Below are 9926 nucleotides of genomic sequence, written 5' to 3' on the forward strand. Positions count from 1 at the left end.
AAAATAGCAATAATACAATGGTGACATAATACTTTTCACTTACTGTACAAGGCAAATAAAGAAAGCAAAAAGGCTCTTTGAAATAAATTCGTGTGATTACAGCTGTTTGTGCCTTAAATTCTTGTAGAGTATAATCAAGTAAGGTCATAATGAAGTAGTATGAAGAACAGGTGTTCATTCCCATGCAATAAGAAAAAAGTAGAAAAACAATGGAGGGGGATAATTACATGATTGGTACATCATAAAGAATCAAGGTGAAACAAACGTGAAACTGGCCAAAATAACTATTTTGATCCAAAGGAGATATCCTTCCTCTTGTCTTTCATGTCTATCAATCTTCTACATCATTTAATTTAGATTTAGTATTTGTATTTTTCTTTCCGGTTAAAAATAGCATGTAGAAATACCTTGTTTTGATAACGCACATATCCCACGTGTTTGTTAGCCTTGATAAAATTAAATTATTACAAATCCCTTGACAGTATCTGATGTTGGTATATTTTTATGATTATAAAATTAATATATAAAAAAAAATCTGTAATAAAAATTAAACTGAAATCAGTTGATGCATGTATGTAAAACCCATGAGAATTCAACACTGACAAAAAACTGCAGCCTTAACAATCTTACAGTAATGGTGAAAAATATTTTAATTATTTTCTAATCAAGTGTTGTCAGGAATTTTCATACCTCAATCAAATTCACTAAAATGTTCAAGTATATATATAGGAAACACACATTTACCATAAAAACAAGTGCATATATTACGTCCATGAAGGTTTTAAAAATTAAAATAAAAGATATGTACTACCTATAGGAACTATAGGTACCATAGGAGAATGGATATTTTCACTGAATATTATTCATTTGATAGCACTTCTTTTTTTTATGCTGTACCACTGTAATCATATTAGCTAAGCTTTATTTTAATGACAGTTCAGGCAATAGGCTACCAAAGTGACAAAATATGGTCTACAGTTATCTAAGCTGCAATAACTATTGCTTCAAATTAAGCCTAGGGTTTCTGTACCTTTCAGTGTCCTCTGGCTGACTTCCAGATGGCGCTGGAGGAGTAGCATTGGCATCCTCCATGGGCTGTCCCACAGGGATACCCTCGAGGTTAGTTGGCGGCTGTTGCTGGGTTGCCGGCTGTGCTTGAGACGGCTGCTGTGAGTCCGATGGCGTTCCACCCATATTAAGGTGAGCCTGGGGTTGAGCAGGTGTGGTAGCTGGTGTTGGAGCACCACCAGTGCTTGGCAAAGATCCATGACTGGCCTGTGGAACTACAGAAGTCGTCTGTACACTAGTTGCTGGTGTGGCAACAGGCACTTGTGAAGATCCAATAGTGCTCTGGTTGATCAAGGTCGCCTGACCAACAGTGGATGTATGCTGTTGGGTCACGGGGAGTTGCTGACCAGAAGGGATCTGCTGTGTTGTCGCCGCTTGTTGAATAGACTGCGATCCAGGCATTGGCTGTGAAGGCATACTTGGGTTTATTTATCTGCTGCTGCTGACTCTGAGCTACATTCTGAGTAGGCACACTCTGAGGAAGAGTTTGTTGGGGAACTTGCTGAACCCCTGGCTGAGGCTGACTCATCACAGACTGTGAAGGAACACCCTGGTGCGTAACGACCGGTTGGGCCAAAGTTACGCCTTGACTTTGGATACCACTCATTACATTAGGCTGATGAGCTGTGCAGGGATTCCTGCATGACCCATCACACTTGGTTGAGCAACACTCTGTGGAATACTAACTGGTTGAGTAGCCATCCCCTGCTGTGGAATACTTTGAGTATTAATGGAAGGCTGAGCCATTGTTGACTGGGTTGGTACAGGCTGCTGATGCTGTGGCTGAGCATGGGAATTGGAAGGTACCATACTCTGTTGGACAGTAGCCTGTGTTACACCCCCTTGTGGAATACTAGTGGCTTGCATAGGAGCCTGTACACCTGACTGTGATGCAGGTGGCTGCTGAATTGTAGCCTGCTGCAGTGAAGGTGCTGTCTGTTGCTGCTGCTGTTGGAGCTGAGGCTGTAACGGAGGTTGGGCCTGTGGAGGCGTCTGAGCAGATGGAGATGGATGGACTGACGCTTGCGGTGCCTGCGTTGCATTCGCATATCCCTGCGACATGGTTGGCTGTAGTTGACCTTGCATAGGGGCACCTTGAGAAGGGTATTGCATATTACCAGGACCCTGAGTAGTCGCTGGAGCTGTCATGTGAGGCGATGACTGCTGCAATGGGACACTACCTTGGGTTGGCTGTGCTGATGAAGCTATAGGGACAGCAGCCTGCGAAGAGTGTGGCACTTGATATTGGGCCGTAGCAGGATGCGACTGGTTCTGAGTAGTTGTTTGGCTCTGCTGCGTTACTGGTACTGGCACTTGCAACACTGTCTGAGGCTGATGATCTGCAGGGTCATCCTTTTCCCCAACACTATTAATAACCACAGTCATGCTTTCGTCCTTCTTCTGCGTACTAGTCGCAGAAACGGCTGGAGAGTCCATGAAATCTAAACAGATCCACCTTCCGCGTTTAAAAGGTTCATTACTATCAATTTTCACAATTTTAAACCTATTTTGCCAATGATCAACATCATCCGAGTCACCATCAGCCTTAGCTAGGGCAATGCCCCCTTCTGTGACATTAACCGTAACACCCTGAGGTAACCTGGCGGTCATAACGCCCCCAGTACCAGTCTGCTGAACAAGTGCCGTTATTCCATACTGGGAACTAGTGGGTATCACAGGCGCAGGCCCAAAAAACACTTCTTCGGTCTTGGAGTAATCTTCAGAATAACTAGGCGTTTCTTGATCGTAGTCCGTAACCCTAGAGACATCTCCCATGTCGGAGATATCCTCAGTATCGTCGGCACTATCATCGCCGGGATCATTACTTAATCGTGATGTAATACTAGTGATCTGGAAGGAAGAATTTTTCTTCTTTTGCTGGTAACCTTGACCACCACCACCCCCGGTACCCCCACCCACAGGCTGGATATGAAGATTGGTCCGGTCTCCCACACCATCCAGCCTCATCGTCTCGCTGGTTGTGACATTAATTACATTACTGCTCCCCCGAGATTTTTCACTCTTCAAACCACTATGATCAGTCATATTGGATGCCATATTGAATTTTTATATGAATCACAATACTAGCCTAATTGCTGACCCGATGGCTAGAAGGAATTAGTGCACTGACACTTCTCTAACGGCGAACACTGGTTCACTTTTGGGATCCATGGCACCTTACCAACGCTTGGCCATATTGGCAACGCACTAGGGCTTCATTGACACACCTCTAGCCATCATTTTCTAAATACATTTCGCCCAGTTTCTCAACCTTACTTCACAAATAAGTCACCGTATAGATAGAGAAATTGTCTGATTTGTTTACCTATGAACCGTGTTATAGATGGCGCACACAAACTCCCCAAAACCATAAAGAGCATACCCGTCCCCAGTTCATAGGGGATTTGGCCGCGACGTCGCGGGATCGAGTCCTCTCTCTTCGATGCTGGTTTGCCTTCTATCAATGGTCAGATATTGGAATCTGCCCTACCAGTGGGTACCTATACCCGATATAAAATGTTCGATTCTGGTTTAGCAAATCTGATTACGTGAAAAAGCGTAATTTTTAAAGAAGTAAATCTAAAATTTTCATTAGCAGATGTTTTGAAATAGGAAATGGCGCTATCGCGCGAAAGGATTCGAAGCTTTCACTTGTAAACAAAAACTTAGTTAAACCGATATGAAAGGAAACGAACACTGGGATTATTATCCACACGCTAAAATTAATAATAATATTAAGATACAGTTATTCTGCATATTTATATGCGTGATAATATTTTACGACGACCAAACACTAAACGAATCGATAATGATGTAAAGTGACAACAACAACAAACTGTATCATCTCAGCAGTGCGATTTTTTGACACGCCCATGTTTGAATTTTCGCCAATGACATATTCTTCGCAAAGTTTCTTTTCGTTAGCTATTTATTGCCCTTAAAGATAGGAGGCTTACACATAGCTCTACATCCTCAAGCTTCCCTTCTCCCCGACGAGCAAATAATTTTCAAATGTGAATCATTCAGTGCTGCAAATAAACGAGACCAATTTCGTTCTTTATCATGTATTTAAAATGCGCAATGGTAGAAATACTGATGATCGAAGAACTAGATTGCTTGTCATTCGCTTATCGAATATTACTAGCAATTTACAGATGAAATTTGTTTGAGAACAATCGACGATAGACTGACGAGACGCCTGTAATTTCAAAACAGTTTCATACTGTAAAATCAATACAAATTCATCCCAAATGAAATCTGTTAAGAACTAACAAATTAAATACCATTAGGTATGAGATTTTCATTACCAATAAGAATGCATTTTCATAACTTTTTATATAAATCAAATAGCTCATCTTTTGAGAGAGAGAGAGAGAGAGAGAGAGAGAGAGAGAGAGAGAGAAGAGAGAGAGAGAGAGAGAGAGAGAGAGAGAGAATCATCTGATACCAATGCATTATTTAATTATCTAAATAGAAAATACAGTTGGTAGTCTTGAATACTGATGGTCTAGATAGGCTTCAACCTAAACGACAGGAAATATGTATCAAAACTGAAGATTATATAATTCTCACCTGGAGAGAGAATTTAAATAATCACACACACAAACTCACAAACACACAGACACAGACACACACACACACACCACACACACACACACACACACACACACACATATATATATATATATATATATATATATATATATATATATATATACATATTATTATATTATATATATGTGTGTGTGTATGTAGAGAGAGAGAGGGAGAGAGGAGAGAGAGAGAGAGAGACGAGAGAGAGCGTGAGAGAGGGAGAGAGAGAGATAGAGAGAGAGGTAGAGAGAGAGAGAGAGAGAGAGGGCTGTTCGAATCCTCTAAAACGTACGTTTCATTTCACCCTCTCCATAAACAACATACGATGAATTCTTATGCAAGGGAACCGACCTTGAAGATACTGCGTAACCGTACCGTATGACACGCAGCTACACCAGAAATGTTACCGACACTCTTACGTGGTGACGTTCGCAAATTTGCACTCCACCGCCACACCAGGATCCTCAAAGTGTCATCGAGTTCACCGGGGTCTGATGATCAAACGAGCCAGCAATCAAAGACATGTTTGCTTGCTAAATGTCTGCCAGTAGCTCTATGGTCGGTTGTACCTCCAGAGAGACATCTGCCTAATCCTGGTCGTCCTGAAATAGCACGCAGATGTCCGGGTATGATTTTTTTTTTCTTTTACTTCGGCGTTTTCTTCCTTTTGTTTTTCTGTTTTGTTTAAAATATCATTATTATTATTGCATTCAATAATAAAGGCGTCTACATACCGTAAGTCGTAAGTTGTTCATTTTCTTACTCATGCTTCGTTGTTATTCGTCAATTTATTTATCAAAGTTCGTCACCTGTTTTTCGTTAAACTATGAATGTATATATATACAGCTACTTTTCTTATACCGCACCAATATTCTTGTCAAGTTATGAATTTCCCTCTTCAGAAAGTAATTGCTTCATTTCAACATTCTTGTTGTATTTTAGTCGCTTGCTTACCCATTAAAACAAAATCAATAACGAAATCTGTATTCGTTTACATAGCGCAAAACTACGTACTTTGACTGTGTATACATAATACATACGTATATTTTTCAGAACCATGTGCGGCATTAACAGGAAATGAGACTTACAAAAACAACTTTACGAGCCCACTTGGCACAATTTGAGCCAGCAATAGAAATTCGGAAGAATCTGATTAACACGGTTATAAGAGAATCAACAACAGAAAAGGAATGATCTAAGTATTAATGGTTGTAAAAGATTTATCAGCATTATTGTCATTGCTTATCACTGGAGGGTCCTGAGATGTATCCGGATACGAGGTAGAAAATTATTATTATTATTATTATTATTATTATTATTATTATTATTATTATTATTATTATTATTATTATTTTATCAAAAGTAATTGCTGCCTCAGCTGCATTAATTTGATATAGGTTCTTCTCTATTTTTTTTTTATAAAGTTCATGCAGCTGAGGCAGCTATTACTTTATATAAAACATGTACAAAAGAGTGTTTACTTCCAGCATATTATCATCATCATCATTATCATTAAAGACCATAAACTTGCGTATTTGACTATCATTAATAGACATGCATTCCTAAAGATTATCGACAAAAGCAGCACAAGCAAAAGAAAGAGGCACAAAGTAAAAATATAGTAGTTTCGCCTAATCTTCCAATCGCTTGTTTACCTTCTTCTCCGAAGCCTAAAAATATCATGGGAATAAACGAGGACAAAAGAATGTTTTGTAAAGACTCGAAACTGTTTTCCAAAGTTTCGAGTTAAAGCCAAAGTAGATAAACCCTAACAAATAGGGCGCGAGGTATGTAATGTACTTATAACATTACTAAGATACATGTATGAATCTGTGTATCTTGTGTGTCCTTCCCCGGGTGACATGATGGAAGACATGACACAACCACCCATCCCATGCAAGCCGGTTTGTCCGCCCTGGGTGGAGGCGGGATAGTTAGAGGGGGATGGGAGGGTAGGGGAGACATCCTACCTCTTCATGCCAAAGTGTTTGTCCACCTCGAGAGGGGGTGGGGTAGGCAGGGGATCGGGAGGGTAGGGGAGACAGCAACACTGGGCTCGAGCACGGTACAAGCTCTACCCAAATATTTACAGTTTTGTGATGACCGAGGAGGCTTTCCCCTAATTGCTGATTTTGAGTTGACTCCCCTGGACAGAAAACGTCCCCAACATTAATCGCGTCACTCGTCTACACAGAAGACTCATCAGTAGTGAAACAAACCGCACTGCGCACCCTGCACCATTCACATCAAACTTGCTGGCATTCTCGTACTTCCAGGTCATCAAGACCACTTCTTTCCAACGCCAATTTCGCGTTTTGATTTGATTTATATAGATTTTTGGCATTATGCCAAACACTGGGGCAACTAAGGCCATTCAGCGCTGAAACGGAAATTAACATTAAAAAGGTTTGAAAGGCGTGACAGGAGTAAAACCTCAAAGCAGTTGCACTATGAAACAATTGTTAGGAGAGGGTGGACAATAAGATGAAACAAAAAGAATATGAACGGAGGTACATAAAAGAGTGAAAGTAGTTGCAGCTATGGGCCGAAGGGACGCTGCAAATAATGCCTAATTGCATCGAAGGAGGTGGAATGACGGCGCTAACCCCCGACGGAAACCAATTTCGCGTTAATTAGCCGGCCATTTCCAAGTATTTCTTTTCCCTTCCTCCTGGTACTTCATAATCATATAATCTTTTTACCAGGTCATCGTCCTCCATTCGTGCTTGCTACATGACGGAACCATCTCAAAACACACTGATCAGTACTTTTCCCTGCATAAATCTTTCTACTACTTCTATCTCCGCATTTCTAATACCCCAGTTATTCTTACGCCAAACAAACTTCGCAAACTATTCATCTTGACAGCTTCACCCTTTTCCTTCTTCGTATTCAAGACTGGCACATCACTCCCATAAAGGAGAGTTAGCTCAAAACTTCGCTCGTACTCTCCACGTTTGGCTTCTACAAACACACACACACACACACACACACACACACACACACACACACACACACACACACACACACACAATCTCTTTCTAGTGTTTTTGCCCACACTTGCTACCTTCGTTGTTTCAACTATTCTGTGACTTACCTCTCCTCTTATCATACCATCATTTCTAGTTTCCATTTGTCCTCATAACCTTACACTTGCTTCCATAACTAGGAAACAACATCAAATGTCCTTTCTCTTAACACCCTGCATTATCCACCCAAAAAGATATTATACAACATTGGACAGAAAGCACAATCTTTATTTTAGACCCAGTTTTTAAACAAACTAGTCACTTTTTTTATATAAATACTCTAATGCATGTTTCTCTACTATCATAAGAGCTTTTATTTGATCTTCACAACCTACCTTTTGTGCTATTTAACTTAAACACTGTCCCCTCTCCAACTGCTTCTTCTCTACTAATTCAGCCACAAGTTTGCTTGGTACAAAGTTTTCCTTTTGCTTTTAACCTTCTTACATAATGGTTTCATAACAAGCACTAGATTCCCACACCGCCTTTCTTGTTTAAATAAGCACTTTTCTGCACATCACTCCTTCCGTCATCCGTTTCATGTCTCACTCAAACCCTATCATAAACATTCTAGGTATGCAAAGTAATGTCTTCCCCTTGGAATTCTATACGCCTCAATAATCTTAACTCCTGTACGAATCAGGTGTTCCCATCGTACATTCCAATGAAGTTTCCTTGTGGCTTCGTACTAAAAATAAATGTATCGCGTGAATGCGACCAGAAATTCAATATTAATAAATGATAGTATAATGATAAATAGTGATTTGCGGCAGCAAATGACAAGAAAGGTAAGGATCCTGACAACATTTTCATCAAAGCTTGAGTTACCTGACTGATAAATCAGAGCCTTATTAAAAATAACGAATATAAAACATCCTTTTGCTGCAGCATATTATATTTCTCTATTTTCTATCGTATTTTTTCGTGGTTTGAGAGAGAGAGAGAGAGAGAGAGAGAGAGAGAGAGAGAGAGAGAGAGAGAGAGATAAAACACCCAAAGAAAGAAAGAAAGAAAGGAGAGACAGCGGAGGGGGTCATGCAAAACGTTCCAAAACGTAAAAAACAAAAGCGCATCGCAGCGACCAAAATATATCAAGACGGAAAAGACACAATTATGAGAGGAATGCGTAACGAGCGACAGTAAACAAACCACCAGACTCGGGGGTGGTACTACACATTTATCTCCGATGACTCTCGAAATCTATTCATCTCAGATTCAGGTTAAGGCTGAACGCTGACCACTGCACTTCCCAGCGTGTCCTCCTTATTTGAGTCAATATATAAAGTCAGTACGACTATAGTACTATAGGAGCGCAGGTGAAAATATTGAACCAAGATCTGTGTTATTTCCCAATTTAAACAAGCAAGGGTGTAACCAAATCATGAAATGGGCAGTGGACTCGTATACATAAATGTATTTCTGTTACCAGGTTTACATAAATTCTTATTCATAAATATAAAATCGCGTGTACCCACTTCGCGTGGATATACCGATGCACCTGTGTGCATAAATGTATCTGTAAGTCACGGTCTAGCTATCTGGACCGTGCTGTAAGTACACTTGCTTCTCGTTCCTTCTTTCTCTCTCATTATATATATATATATATATATATATATAATATATATATATATCTATATATATATCATTCGAGCTACAAATGTCCTTTAACATCTAATTCACTCTACCTCGGAATTGACATATTTTCATATATGTACCGAAGGGGAATTTTTAGTTGATAATAATTTCGTCCCCCCATGGGATCGAACCACCGTCCAGTGGACGGGAAACGAAATCATCAGAAATGGACAGTGACACTATCGAGTCGGCCAGCAGAGAGGCTAATAAGTTTAAATCGATTCTGACCATTACAAATCACCATCGATCTCGGTGTTTTCGTAATTAGAATCGATATGAAACCCCCTGTCCATTTATGATTTCGTTTCCCGTCCACTGGACGGTGGTTCGATCCCATGGGGGGACGAAATTATTATCAACTAAAAATTCCCCTTCGGTACATATATGAAAATATATCAATTCCGAGGTAGCGCGAATTAGATACTAAAGGACATTTGTAGCTCGAATGATTTATATGAATCACGGTGATGTGATAAGTATTCATAACAAGGCTACGTTGGTCAAACGCTCGAATCGGCTAGCATGGTTGAGGGGGTTTCATATTGATTCTAATTACGAAAACACCGAGATCGACGGTGATTTGTAATGGTCAGAATCGAT

General features: G+C 40.1%; 2 protein-coding genes across 4 annotated transcripts in view; both read right to left on the minus strand.

Moving 5' to 3' along the window:
* The window catches only part of LOC135195042 (TSC22 domain family protein 1-like), a 499143-nt gene extending 497658 nt beyond the window's left edge, over nt 1-1485 (minus strand). For all 3 annotated transcript variants that reach the window (XM_064221365.1, XM_064221366.1, XM_064221364.1), the window contains exon 1: nt 1031-1485. In XM_064221365.1, coding sequence (XP_064077435.1) covers nt 1031-1485 — 455 coding nt within the window. The remainder of the gene's footprint in view (nt 1-1030) is intronic.
* Nucleotides 1486-1674: 189 nt separating this feature from the next.
* On the minus strand, nt 1675-3477 carry LOC135195041 (protein bunched, class 2/F/G isoform-like). The gene has a single exon (XM_064221362.1). The coding sequence runs from the start codon at nt 3124-3126 to the stop codon at nt 1675-1677; it is 1452 nt and encodes a 483-aa protein (XP_064077432.1). The 5' UTR covers nt 3127-3477.
* Nucleotides 3478-9926: the final 6449 nt, after the last annotated feature.

This window comes from Macrobrachium nipponense, chromosome 15 (assembly GCF_015104395.2).
Source record: "Macrobrachium nipponense isolate FS-2020 chromosome 15, ASM1510439v2, whole genome shotgun sequence".
NCBI lineage: Eukaryota > Metazoa > Arthropoda > Malacostraca > Decapoda > Palaemonidae > Macrobrachium > Macrobrachium nipponense.

Coding starts and splice junctions, on each gene's coding strand:
- LOC135195041 (XM_064221362.1), bottom strand. CDS start 3,126: ATGGCATCCAATATGACTGATCATAGTGGTTTGAAGAGTGAAAAATCT.